Consider the following 14775-nt stretch of genomic DNA (forward strand, 5'->3'; position numbering starts at 1 on the left):
TGGACCCGCTTCTCTTGAGAAAATGAAGCTTTCAGCAAACGCGTTGATGAACAAAATGGAGAACATAAGGTGATGCATGTTCAAAGGCGCTGAGTTTTTTTGCAACCCCCTCGGTGAAACGCCACGGTAATACAAAGGAAAAAAAAGAACCAAAATATCAATGTTTATTAGCAATCAACGGCCTTCAGTCGATAAAACCGAGGTGCAGGGAGCAATTGGGGGCGGGGCATCTCACAAACTGTAGGACGTTGCTTGCACTCCACGTTTACTTTCGTCAGCACCTTAACCCCCCGCACGACCCCCCCCCCCCCACCCCACCCCCCAAATTCAAATTTCGGATGGCTTTTGTAAAATGGCCGCATAATTAAGGCGATCCCGACGTGCTGGAATGGACATCGGTTGGGGGTGGGGGGGTATTTCCGACCAATGCCATCCATGTGCAGATCGCCCGCCGACCCGGTCAAGGAAATGGTTAATTCCAGGGCAACCACCTACATGCGCGGTCTCTTCGATCGCCTGGGTTACTGTTCTGAAACGCCACCATCTTGTGATCGAGTGCCGTTAATTTAGGAAGGAACATTTTACCAGGAGAGGGAGCTGCGACACTAATCCCGGCTTCGCTGCGGCCCACGCTATGATCCTCTGCAAATCACGTTAACCCTCGAACCATCCGTTTAGGTCGGACAATCCTTGCAGGGCATGCTAGTCCCTGCAGAATCAATCTAGGACCGAGCAGCAAGACCTCGACTTTAATCTGGTCGAAAGCATTGAATAGAGTGAGAGCTTCGCATGCAGGGTTATTAGAATAAAGGACAGGTCCTTGGGATCCCTGGGGCACGGATCCTCATCCCGCCGAGAGCTATGCACATGTAAAATGGCCCGGTGAATGCACGGATCCTTAATCCCTACAGAGGCAGCAGCAGACAGAAAAGCCCGTCGGATGAATGAGGCAGTAGGAGAAAGCAGAGCGCCTGCTATTCTCCATTTCCTTTTAGGCAACCCGACCCCTTAACGCCCCCTGCCTGATGTACCCTGTCCTGGAACCACCACCCCCCACAGCAGCCTGGTGAGTGTTATTGTTAGGGCTGCTTACTCGCCTCTTTATAAATGGCCTCTGTAATCTCTTTTACTGTGGGGCCGGGCCCAAAATACAAACACAGCCACCAACAACACTGTCACTACTGTCAACCCCCCCCCCCTTTACAGCAAATAAAGATATAAACCCATCCACAACAAACAGATGACGCACCTTCCCCGAACCCCTCCACAGCGCGGGGTTAAACAATGTCTGCCCAGAAAAGAAATTAGATGTTTTTCAATTCAAATGTTGTAATGTCGTCTTTTTGCGTTGAAGTGTTTTGTTGTTTAGAAAAAAGTTTGATTCCTATGATAAATTCCCCAACTTTGCCTCAGTGTTTAAGGAAAGGTTGTGCACAGGACTAAATCAGGCATCTCGAAAAATGGGACGGCTGTTCCGACATGTCAGAGTAGCAAGTCCCAGCTAGAAGATGTCCTTGCCTTACAGAACTCCAAAAAGGTACAGAATAATTGTGCCCCACACCTTGGAAACGAGGCGACCCATTAATAAAAAAAACAAAAACAGTGGTGATAACGAGTTCCTTTACTACAGCGGAAAGCACAAACGGTATGCTCCCGATGTTCAGAGAATGGGGGCCATTTCCCAACACAGTGGCACTCCTTTTGCCGATCTCAGAAGGATTAAAGGCGACTCCTGCCGAGCAAAATATCTAACATGTGACCCGAAGGGCATTAGGGTCACGCACTCTACTCACCAAGATGCGACAATTCATTAGATTTCACGATTTTAGAAAATATGAGGATGGCAGTAACACTCGCAGAGCAAGGCGCTACGGGCTCCATCTGGGCAGGGCCCAAGAAGACTAAATGGGCTAGGGGCAACGCCCTGCTAAACAGTACTCACCAGATAATGCTTCTGTATATAGTGACAGAACGTGCACCTTCAAAGCGCTATAAACGACAAGCGAGCGTAACCATGCCCAGTCATTATATATGATTGAATCGGGTTAAACTTTAGGAGGGGTGTGGGGGGAAAGTAGTTCAGGATGACAACCAAGGACGTACTTAGACGTATATCTCCCGCCCCCCAGGCCTCCAAAGCCCTGGAATCTTGCAAGACTGGACAGAAAGTGACACTTTGCCTTTACAGGACACTAGTAGCAGCTCGCGAAGGGTGGCGGCATTATCGCCGTTTTTACAGCTGGGGGCCAAGGCTCACTGGTTATAAGAAACCGTGGTAAAATTCAACGTTTGGTTACAAAGATGGACTGGCCAAGCTAAAAAGAGTTGTAACAAACTGAAAAGCCAGTAGAGGGTGGGGGAGGAGGGGGGTGGACAAGTTAGTCGCTTGCCTTTCACTGTGCAATCCCCCGCCCTTATTAGACAAGAACATCTCGCCAGCCCTCTTCACAAATGAGCACCGTCTGCTGGGACACAAGGTTCTTGCTGCACCATGTTGGGGTTAAAACAAGTGACTCCACGTTACGCACAAAATGGTAAGCATTGCTGAGCACACCCCACAAACTGTCATTGGAACAGAAAATGCTGTAGGCCATGAAGCAAAACGGTCCAATGCTTTAAGAGAGTAAGGCAGGCAGACTTGACAACCCCCCTCCCCACCACCTGTTGTCAGGCATGGTGCAGTACAACAAACGGGGAGCTGAACGGCGCCCAAATAGCTCACTGGTGGGTGGGGCAGTAGCATCTTTGCAGTTCAAAAGTGAGCGGCAAGAAGAACTGTGCAGGGAACCAGGGACCCTCAGATTCATTATAAATAATAATAAAGCATGCGGCCAACATTTCCATCCACCAACACAAAGTATCGGTTGTTTTATTGTGCAAGTCGCATTACCTCTCTCTCTCTCTTAATGCATGTATTACAACATCAAGGAACGCACAACCCTAACCACAGGAGACCACCTCCTAGGAGCTCCCCAAGGACAACAAACTAGTTAGCAGATCAGGGCCCTCTGGGCTACACAAGCAAATATATTCCCGCACGCAGATATCTTGGCAGGGTTGCCACTTGAAGCCTTCCTTCTCCGTGCTGTGGAGCACAGCAACACCACTTGTTGACAAAACAAAATAGAAAGAATCAAACCAACAAACAGCGTCTCTGGTGGTCTGGCTTCTGCGAAAGATTGCACATGTGCCTGGGGCCGTAACGCACCCTAGAGGTGGCAAAATGCAGCAAGTGTTCCTCCCAGAGCACAGCTTGCAGTGTGATAAGCAGGCTCCTAGCGCCTAGCGGCAGGGAAGCGTGAAGTGTTGCACAGGGCAAAATGCAATGATGCAACGGATGTGCTCTGTGTACATTTCAAGGGTTAATGGTATTAAGACGTCTATTGAAAGAGAAACTAAGGCCATTATCGGCCGTGTGCAGTAAACGGGTGTGCCATTGTGGCTTAAAAAGGCAACACTCACAGTAAAGGCCCACCACCAACAACCACGTAAGTGGCCAGGTGCGTTCCAAGGAAAAATGCACAGCTTACAACCTAGGATAAATATGGGTTCAATAAAAGAGCAAATCAAGTAGAAACCCAACAAAACGTGTAATATTTGAGAGCTCCGTTGTTGGACTATCCAAAGATCATGGCTTGCTTCGAGGGGTACCAAACACACCGAGTGAAATTGTAATCCACTTTCCGAACACCAGAAATAAAACAAACGAGAAGACAATTTAAATGGAATGATACATATGTAGCCACAACCATGATAATGATACAGCTTGGAATATCAGTAACCACGCAGCTATGTAGTGCCCACAAAGATGTACTTTATATTTTCAGACAATCTGTTCTGCTAGCAGGGACAATACTCGATGCCGCTACTTGTGCAAGTAACGTGTGCTGAGCACTATATTGTAGATTAAAACACGTACACAGCCGCTGTAGTGCCAACGGACCGTTCAGTTTGTGTTGTATGAGGGATACATTGTCAACGATACGCCTACTGTGTTCATATGTTTTGGGCAGGTTACAGATAAGGTCGAATCAACCAGAAATGAAAGGGCACTGCTTTTTTAACAATGATATGATGTAACATTTATAACGCACCCGTACACAAGTGTTTCTAGGCGCTACAAGACAAGGAGGGGTAAACAACGATCTTAATAGGCCCTGTGTTCAGATCGTGGGGAAAGGGATAAGTGCCAAGGGGGCGGATGGAACGGATTCAAGGCCGCCAGATTATGAAGCTATGACTGATTTAGTAGAGAATACAAAACACACTGAGCTGTCTTAACATCTAAGAGAAGGGTGTGCGTGTGGGAGTTGGGCAGAGGTTGTTGTGTGTCCTCTTGGTATGCCCCCTGGTACCATGGACTTTTGCCAAGTGTTACATTGCTTTATTTTGTGTCGGACGGATCCGTGAAAGGTGCGATTCTCCTGTGCTTCGACCCAGCCACACTCTTTGGAGAGATAGGACACCCAGCGATTGCGTGGAGCAGCCCAAATCCTTCAGTACAGGGCCCCGGTTCAAGCGATCAGAGTAGCTTGCAGCCCTCGCAGCAGCGGAGACCCGCCGGCCACCAACAGCGGCCGCCGCCCTCTGAGCCGAGTCCAACCCATGGTGAGCCGTCCGCCCGGTTCACTGCACGGGTGCAGCCGCAAAGACACCGGCGCTCCGCGAGATAAACACAGGTCTCAATGGACGCGGCTTACACGTTAATAATAGTCCAAACATGGCCACGGGGATGGCTCTTAGTCGGAAACGTATGCGAGTCTCTCTTCTGGCGACACGCCTGTATAAATCTATGTTCGCACATACTCCATAGCTCCATCGATTTCTATGCACACACCTCTTGATAGGTCAGCCTGAACCTCTACGGACGATTGATGCCGCATTTGTTAACCGAGCCCTAGCGCAAAAGGAAATGTGATATTGCACAGCGTACGAGTGGGCAGTGACGGCTTCAAATGGGAAAACCATGAGGGGAGGGCGGTTCAGATTGATTACCACAACTCCTATCAAACAATGGATTGCTGGGGTTTCCTCCTCCCAAGAAGAGCACAGATAAAATATAGCAGCAAGACTGACTGTTTTCCTCCCTCAATGCCTTCGTGTATGGAGGAATTTGCCATCCATGTGAAATGGGCACAGAGAAGGGAAAGATTACGAGGGGTAAAAGCCCCCACGTACGACATCCCCCGCCAAGAAGGCTCTTGGAAGACCTCCAGGTGGAGACTCCCAAGTAGAAAAATCGATGGTCTGGTGACCTAGCTCTATCCCTCCAAGCCCCCCCTCTTCTGCATCGGAGAATCTCACTCCTCTACACCGCGTCATGTTTTTACCAGGTAAACGTGATGGGAGTGCATGAGCATGTGTACAGGGGGCGTGTGGGGAGGGCAACCCCAGCCCAGAAGGGCAATGGTGCACAACCAAGTGAAGAAAAGGGGCTCTACAATGGCTTTCATTCGGGCTCATTCACAAACTTTGGTGTAACTAACAGCGCCTCGATCTGTCTGAACTAGAGACCCCCAAGGAGAGCAATATCACTCTCCAATGGTGTTGACCGAAGGCTTGGAATACCCGCGACCCCTTAACACGCTAAAAAGATACCGGGGACATTTCGATTGCTTCATGGCCTTTAAAAACGGGTGAAATATACGGTATATTTTCACACACAGGACGTTGGGTTTATACGGGGGTGGGGGGCGTTGCTAAAATAAACACCTGGAATGTAATTGGCAAAGTGTTAACATATACCAACCTGACAAATTCGCTTTTATGGGGTGCGGTGAGCCAATACGCCCTCGCCAAAACCATGGCGAGTAAAGCCCCGGTGGGAGCCAAGGAGGCTTGAACCCATACCACAGCCCAGGAGAGATGGCTCGGGTAGCAACAGGCACCCAGCCCTGCAGTGGGCGGGAAATCCGCAGCTCAGCCCCACGGTGCGGCTATCCAGGGTCGAGCTCCGGGGCTGGTCGCCGCCAGATCCCGCCTTCCTCTAGCCGCTACACAGGCAACCCAGAATTGATGGTACATATGGGGATTCCCTCAAAAATGGTCAACCGAGTGCCGCCCCACCCAATAGCTATGGAAGGCACACTGTCCAATGGATAAACGACGGAACCGAGCCCCGACGCCTCACCGAGAAACACGAAGCCGCCACGGAGCACCATCATGGGAAGGGAACATATGACACGGTACATTCGGAAAAGTGGAAGTCATTCTCCCGTCTCATTTCCTTCTGTGGGGGTAAGGGGTGGAATGAACACATTTTGGGGCGTGGGGAGGCTGCCAGGAGGCGCCATTCATATAGCCTGCATAGCGCAGAAGGTGACGCCAAATAAACATTGATAAAGCACGCAAACCACATCTGCAGGGCAGGCGAGGCGGGTCTATAAAATGGACTCGCTGAACGGGGGGGGGGTGGTGGTGTTGGGGGGGGGGTGGTGGTGGTGGTGGTGGTCTGGCTCCGAAGACTAGCATTGCTTGCCGGGCACGGACCTTGTACAGGATCTCGGCGCAACTCACGCCAAACACGAGCGTCAGCTCTTGTACAGAACCAGGCGTGTCGTATTCACACACATCTCGGCAACGCCACTACATATGCAGTGGGCGTGTACCTGCATTGCTAGAAGCAGCACATCTCAGGGTACACGTCTCTGTTGAAAGGTGTCATCTAATCTCCTAAAACGCAACCGATCCGTGCTGCCCCCAAACACATTAACCTGCTCTAATGCAGGTATAAGGGGTGATGGCTCGAATCTTCCATTTGAAAATAGGGGTACACTCCCTCAAACGTCAATCGGATGCTTCGACGACCACCCCTCCCCCAATGATGCGATCCCTCCAAGGGATGAGGCACCAGATAGACTCCCCACTTTGGGGACGAAGTTTAAGAGGGGGTGCATTGATGGCGCCCTCCCAATGTGTATGGGAATGTGAGATTTCTAATAAAGGGTGGGGATAAGCAATGTTTCCTCCGAAGCCTGCAATGATTGCAGGTTAGCATATTTAACGGATCAGGAAAGGGGGGGGTCAGAGGGGAACCTGAAATGCTGGGGTGGTATGCAGATACAGCCATCCTTGTCGAGGGGCGGGTGCAATATTCCGAAGCATGTGAGCAGCGGGTATATGTACTGGGGAGAGTTTCGCACGGGGGTTGTACAACTATTGACAAACATGAGAATGGTTAAGAGCACCAAGGGGTGACCGATTCACCAGAATGCACCACCCCCATTCCTAGGCATGAAGTTAACGTGACGACCCCCGCCCGCGAGTCTTTAGCGGAGGGGGGGGTTTAACCGGTTCCAGAGGGGCAGCTATTCTCCCCCCACTACCGTTAATTTAGGAGGAAATCCCCCTCTACGCGAAGGAAAAAGCGCCCTCACGCTGCAAAAGGTATAGACCATCTCCATGCCTGTGAAGGGTTCCCGGTTCGCTGTGAGAATTCTCCCGTGGTTCCAAGGGGTTCAGCGTGGCAGAAAACCGAATACACTTCCACAGACGCAGAGAGCAAAATTGCTATACGAAGCAAAGGGCCGATTCGTCTCTGGTTCCAGGACACACAAGGGGCAGCTGCTCCCGATTCCAGGGAAAGGGGGGCAGATTACCCCAGGATCCTGCGGTTTCTGTGCATCCGGTCTCAGATCACCCCAGCGTGTTGGGACTGCAAACGCAAGGGCTGAATTATCGAAGGTATCCCGCTTTGCAAGCATGTTTGGCGGTTCTCGTCTGTTCCCGGGGTTACGGGACCAATGCTCAGCGGGTGCTGGGACCCTTAATGTCAAGAGTCCCTGCTAAGGGCGCTCGTTGGAAAACGTATCGCCGTTTCCTGTGGGTACGTGGGGGTTCCGAGCTTTACCCTCACTGTCGCCAGGTCGTCCCCGGTATACACAACCATGCTCTAGCGCAGCCGCCGGTTTTCTGTGCAAGTGTCTACCGCACAGACTCAACAACACGGGGCTCCACGAGTTTCTGACCACCCAGCCCCAAACCTCGTCTGCAGCTCAGCGTGTCCCTCTGCTAGAGGGTTCGACGAGCTCCGTAATCCACCGGTCCAGTGGGGCCATGCCTTCTAGCTGCAGGGGCTCTAGGACTTCACCCGTCAAGCCCACCGCCCCGTACGCACCCTGTTCCAGGATCCGCTTCTCCACGACCCGATAGCTTACCGGCATTCCGGTGTAGCCCCCTCCACCACCCCGTTGGCTAGTGGTTGCATACAATTATCACCCCGGGTCTCTACGCCTCCCCACTCAGAAGGGCCCACGCCCTCATTTCAGGGGCGCCAAGCTAGACTCACCGCGGGGCTCCAAGTCAACGTTCCCTAGACTAGTACCGTCAGTTCGGGGACTGCACGCCACCCGGATCCCTGCCCTCATCCAGGACCATAGTCTTCTACCCCCAGGTTCCGTACCCCAAGCCCTGCCCTCGAGGGAGGTGTCCACACAATCTCCCGCATGCCTGTGGATTCGTGCTCAATTCCTCACCTCGGGGGGCTCCATGACCCTGCGCTCCCGGGCTGCCGCCTCCTCTCTCCTGCCCGGTCCTTCCCATTATGGCTCCTTTTCACATCCAAACACAGCACAGGATCCAACCAGAGACGAGCAACTATTTCCAAAAATCAGCAGCCCCGTGCCTGCCTGCTACCCCCCTCGGTGGGGCCTGGAGCCGGGTCCTGGGCGGCGCTTGGCGTGCAGGGCGCCGCGTTCAGCCTCCTCCCGGGCTCGATGCGGTGCTCAAGATGCAGAGCTCAGACTACCAGCCTCGCACTGACTGCACTGAGAGCTGGGGGGGGAGCGGGGGGAGGAGCATCGCGCCCGGCCTCTCCCACTAGACGGCTCTCCGGCCGCTTCCACCACAGCTCCGAGCATCTCAGGCCGCCGACACCAATCTCCCATCCCAGCCTCTCCCCACGCCGGGCTCGCTCAGCACAGCTTCCAGCCCCAACCCATCATGCGCCCGGCATCTCTCGCCACTGCCCCAGTGTCGCTCTCCCCACGGCGTCCTGCATCTCCCCTCACAGCTCCTAACCCCTCTCCCACCAACAAAAACACCCTTCCCAGAATGATAACCACTCTCCTTTCATGGATACTCTCCCCTCTCCTTCTACCGTTCGCACTGCGGTCTCTCCCAGCAACTCCAACCACCCCCATCGCCACATCTTCCAGCTTCTCTCACGACCACCACGCTTTTACCAGCACGGTTCCCAGCCTCTCCCACGCCAGGTCTCAGCTTATTCCTCTACATTTCAATGCCTTCCCCTACCTTCTTCCAATAAACCTCTCCCTGCCCCTTCCAATCACCCACAAGCCTTCTTCCGCTGCCGTGTTCTTCTTTCTCCTACCCACCACGGCCCTTCTTTTCCTCTTCTCACATCTTATTTCCCAGTCTCTCCCGCCACACTCCCCTCCCCGCCCCCCCCGTGGCGTAAGCCTGGAACTCTCATCACGCCTCGAAGACACTGTCTACTCCCTCACCGCCTCCATTAGCGCAACTTTCTATCCTGCCAGATTTCACACCCTCTGCCCATCACAGCGCAGATCTGGTTCCTCACTATAATTTCCCCATCAAACCCAGGACCCATCTTACCATATCGCCTTCACACTACATCATACCTCTACCGTCACAACCCCCAAAGCTCCCCACATCACCCTGTTACCAGCGGTCACATTGTCTGCCCATCATCATGCCCTCTCAAAGGCACATCTCTAAGCGCTACAAAAGGAGCTCCAACCAATTGCAATAGGACTTAAATACCATCACAACTCCCCTGTGACCATTGCCAAGCCTTTTACTGTCAAATCTACTAGCTTCTCTCCATCACAGCTCCCACACTATCCCCAATTACCGTTCCAAGCCTCCCCTAATTACAGCACCCAGAACAAACATAGCTCCTTCTCTCCCAGCTTCAAACTACACCCGCCTGGGCTTTCCACTGCTATGTCCCCCAATTGGGTTTTCATGGCCTTCTTTCCTGACTGTGACAAATCAACTTCTGGGGCACAAGTGGTGCAGGGATGAATATCGGTTTCTAAACCATCAATGAACCCCACACCTCTAGTACACCAGAAGGGATCTGAACAGATTAGAATACAAGTGAATTAATTATAAGACCTCCTTGTCCAATTTTGGTAACGTGGACGGAACGGCTCCACAAGGTCGTGGATCGTTGGTTGGTTGAAACACAGCGAAAATACAATTATTACCCAATGGTATTGGTATGACATTTTTTATTTGTATAGCGCCTACAAACAGGCAAGTGTTTCAAAGCGCTCAAGGAGGGTGGGAACACAGGGAAAACACAACAGTCGCCCAGAGCCTTTGAAAATGTGAGCTGATAATAGTCTGCACTGGCAGAGTAAGTCCAAAAATACATTCAACAGTATGGGATATAGCAAATAGGCCTGACAGCGATTCTGCAATTTTAACAGTACAATTAGGATTGCAGACAAGAGAGAGACAGACGATCTTCAGGTATGTGCGTACAGATCGAGCAAGTGCACAGAGGGTGACAGGGAGGGGAGGGGAGGGGAGGGTCAAGTGCACTCGGTCAGTTGAGACTGGGTAAGTGCAGAGAGAGTCACTCTCGGGTTAGTTTTTCAGTGCATTGAGTGTGGGTGTGGTGTAGGGCACTGAGGCAAGTGCGAGAGAGGACTGGTGGGGGTGCCAGGAACCAGTGGGACTCTGAGGTACACCCGACAGCCAGTCACAATGCTGGAAGGAATAGGCGGGAGAGAGGGAAAGGACAAATACCTAGGTTAGCAGGGTAGAGGGAGAGAGAGAAGGAAGAGGAGAAAAGTAAGGTCTTGAGGAGTTTCCAGCATTTCAGGAGATCTGGCTCAAGACGTAGGGAGGCTATTCCAGGGGGAGGCACCTGCTGAGGATAAGGATCTCCCATCAAATCTCTTCTTGGAGAACCAGCTCACTCGCAGAAGGTTAGCAGTAGAGGAGTGGAGGGCTCTTGAAGAACAGTATTTAGGTAGGCAGCGTTGAAGGTAGATGGGTCCCAGGCCCCAGAAAGCCTTGTGGACCATACACAGGGTCTTGAATTTGATCCATGCAGCCACAGGGAGCCAGTGGAGGGATTCCAGTGCCAGAGAGATGCGGTTCATGGGCTTGAGGCCAAGAATAAGTCTTGCGGTTCTGTTCTGAATGAGTTGCAAAGGGCGCAGGGCAGAAGAAGGGAGGATGAGGAAAATGCTGTTGGAATAGTCCAGCCTGGAGTGAACCAAGGCTCTAGAGACAGTGAGCCTCTGGGGGGAAATTAAGAAAGGGTAGAGTACCCCTGAGGAGGTGTAGTTGAGAGGTCTGAAATGTGAGGGGACAAGGAGAAAGTGGAATCAAAGATGACCCCAAGCTTTCTTGCTTCGCAGGTGGGTGAAGGTGCAGGGCCAAGGGAGGCCGGCCAGAGGGAAAGTGGGAGAAGGGGTTCCAATGCGAATTATCTCAGTTTTAGTGGCGTTGTGGCAGCGGTTGTTTGCGGCATACCATGACTGAATAGCGGCCAGTCGGAAATGAACAAGGAGGCAGCGGCTGAGGGTAGCCTGAAAGATAGTTGCATGTCATCCGCATAGCACTGGAAGTCAGAGGTGAAGATGGCAATCCTTGTATCATTGGGTAATAATTGTATGTTTGCTGTGCTCAGACCTTTTTTAAAGCCAAATGGACATGAGGGAGTGGTGTAGGCTAAGCCTACCATAATTGACCAATCCTGGGCCACCACCAACATCTCCTGTATGCATAAGGTCATAACCAGAATGCTTTGCAACATAAAAGGTAAAGGGGTGAAAACATGTAAATTAAGTCCCACCCATCTTCCTGTCTGTTGTGATCAAAGGGTCTCAATGCAGGTCTCTGTGGTTCCGGGTTAAAGCGGCAGGTCTCCCTTGAAGTTGCATCGAGAACAGACTTTCTGTCTCCGTAAATCCACATACTCGTACCTTCTGAATGGGGTTCCCCTCCGGGGATGACTGCTGTAATACATGCAGTCCCAGACATATTTCACTGTTAATTGATACAGAGGGCAGGAGCTGGCTTCGGGATAACACAGTGCATATCAAAGGTTGTTGGGGTGTCCTGTCTCCTTTGTTAACCTCTGCAGCTAGGCCTCATGTGGGCCTGTTTGAAATATACTCTATTCAAATGCTAATTATGTTAATCACTGCCACCATTCTGCAGGGCCCAAACACAGGACATGGAGCCTTTGATAGTTAATTGGGCTGGCCATGGCAGGAGGAAGGTTTTGCCCTTCGCCTTTGGAGATTACATGGTGTACTCTTGGCTATATGATGGTGTGGATGGCACCTGTAGGCTGTGTCCACCCAGAGTACACAGGTCTATGTGTATGTCGTGCGGTGAGCATGGGAAATTGTATGCGGATTATCCCCACACATTTTCTGGTTGATCTACCATCATTCAATTTCATATGAAATTTCCAAAAAGCCATGCGAGCGCACATCCACGCTGTGGATGGTCTAATTCCTCAATTATTTAGGCTGGGGTGTTCAGATTTTGAAAGGGTCCCCACGGACCCACCCCATACAGAACCCAGTGCTATCACTATTGAAAGCATAAGAAGATGCCATAGAATCAGCCTCCAACATGTGATGTGACCCTTGCTATCCAGTATATCATTGTGCCTGTTACAGTTTATACCAAGTGAAGAACCCTATCAGCACCCTGCCGTAAGTCTTTTGCTCCACCCCAATTCCCCTCAAATGGGAAGGAAAGTTAAGCTTCCCAATAGGCAAGTCAACTCCTTTATTTACAATATGCAGAAATCTAGTCTGGCTAAGTGTCAGACGAATGGTTACTTATTCAAACTATAATTAAGAACCACTCTAAACAAAAGGTGCTTTGATCATTTTGAGATGACTACACTCTAGACTTGTTAACAGGCAGCCTGGATTTGCCCAATTCCCTCATTTTCATATTTCATTATTTGACAACCTCACTGATTTGGAAGCTGAATCGTAGCATCATGAACAACAATAGACATGGAAATTGATTCACTCACTTTGACACTTTGAGTAACCAACAACACATGATCACTTATGTTTTTGTTGGATTAAATACAAATAATTGAAACATCTAAATACATTCATATTATGCCCTGAAGAGCACAGGCTCGAAGCACGTGTTGGCTTAGCAGCGAAGGATTTAGGTGAATAGAGCCATATATTACATTTCATAGATATTGTAGGTAGACAAAGATTCAGAATATACAGGCAAGGAAATCAACGCATGGCAGAAGTACAAGAAAAATGCAATATGCACCAACGTGACTATAAGTCGCCAACATCGTGGCAGAAGTGAAGTCATTTCCCTAGCATTGGAGCCCAAAGCAGTTCCAAGAATTAGCAACACATTAGAATCCAAGATGCTGAATTTACAAAAACACATTTATTTGGGAAGTCTTTGAAGCTGCCAAACAGTAGTTCAAAGTGTGCGCAACGTCAGAATGCCAGGAAGGGAGCAGTGGGTGAACAGAACCCAGAGGAAAGATAACAATTCCCAGGATTCGTAGTAGGAGACTCCCAAATAAATTAAGTTTTTATAAGAGCACAAACAGCGAGTGGGAGGGGTTCAGGAGAAGCAATGAGATATGAGTAAGCCAATAATGGAACCAACACCTATATACTCTATAAGTAGCTTGGGATACTAACCAATCCGAAACACTCCTAAGTTTTGTAATAGATAGTGTTCTGACATCACTGCTTATGGATTTTTGGTACCAAACCTGCTGAAAATCATTTTAATTTTGAAAGCAGATTGTATGCTCTCCTGGCCGAGTTTCAATGCTTTGAATAAAGCTGGGGTTTTCCGCGCACTTTGAGTACTACATTATTGAGCATTGGTTTTACTAGTGCAGCAAATTGGACCTAACTCTGCATTTGGTAGCAGAGGATGGTTACCTAGGAGTTTTGTGGACTGTTGAGGCTTCCTCGCTGCGTCCCAATTGGATGGCGGGGGTGGCCCGTGGAGAGCAGAATAACACGCACCGAGAAGAGAGGTCAGTAGGGGCACCCGTTGATGCAAAGTTCTATCCGGTCTCGCATGATGCCCACTGAGTGCAGAGGGTAGATCAGGCAAATAGAGGGGACTCAACGCTGAAGACCCTCAGGGGATCCTTGGATGGGAGTATGAAACTGTGCAATGCAAAACGGGGGATTTGGTGTATTATTGATTTGTGAGATATTGAGAAATGTAAAACTTCCGACAAGGGTCGGGGAAAGACCATGCAGTAAGCCTATTTTATTTATACATTTATTTATTTGTACATTTATAAAGCACTCATATCCCGAGTTCATAAGTGTTGGTGACATTTTGTATTGTGGTATAATATAGGATATTAAAGATGTTTTGTTGGTAAAATAGTGAGTTGGTGTTGATAATGTAAGTGGTTTAGATTGTGAGTAGTGTTTTTGATGTTTGGAAGAGGGATTTTATGGCACATGGTTTTGGAGAAAGACGTGACTGTGCTTATATTGGGGAGAAAAAAATTGTAGGAGAGGGGTGTGAAAAGAAATGGTGAGCAAGTGCTGAAGTGTGATTTATCAACTATTGGTAAGTTTTGTTTTATATCCTTATGATGTTGGACGCCCCATTGTTCATTTGTGTAAGTCACTTCCTAGATATAAACAAGATAATGAAGTATCACATTCAGTGGGTAAAATATAAGGCCAGCAAGATGTTCACGCCATGGCCTCAAGACAGTACTCTTTCGAAATAGGTGCTGTAACACATGTACACATAGTTATATGCCGCACATAAGGTAAGCAATTACAG

General features: G+C 49.9%; 1 protein-coding gene across 4 annotated transcripts in view; it reads right to left on the minus strand.

Annotated features, from left to right (window-relative positions):
- PCDH1 (protocadherin 1) overlaps positions 1 to 9340 on the minus strand; it is a 635879-nt gene extending 626539 nt beyond the window's left edge. For 2 of the 4 annotated variants that reach the window (XM_069654112.1, XM_069654115.1), the window contains exon 1: positions 8475 to 8959. In XM_069654112.1, coding sequence (XP_069510213.1) covers positions 8475 to 8541 — 67 coding nt within the window. In that variant the 5' untranslated portion in view covers positions 8542 to 8959. Of the gene's footprint in view, positions 1 to 8474; positions 8961 to 9252 lie in introns of those variants that run through there. The other 2 variants (XM_069654113.1, XM_069654114.1) reach the window with 2 other exon arrangements.
- Between the last annotated feature and the right edge of the window lie 5435 nt (positions 9341 to 14775).

This window comes from Ambystoma mexicanum, chromosome 3q, assembly GCF_040938575.1.
Source record: "Ambystoma mexicanum isolate Mex_15411 chromosome 3q, UKY_AmexF1_1, whole genome shotgun sequence".
Lineage (NCBI taxonomy): Eukaryota > Metazoa > Chordata > Amphibia > Caudata > Ambystomatidae > Ambystoma > Ambystoma mexicanum.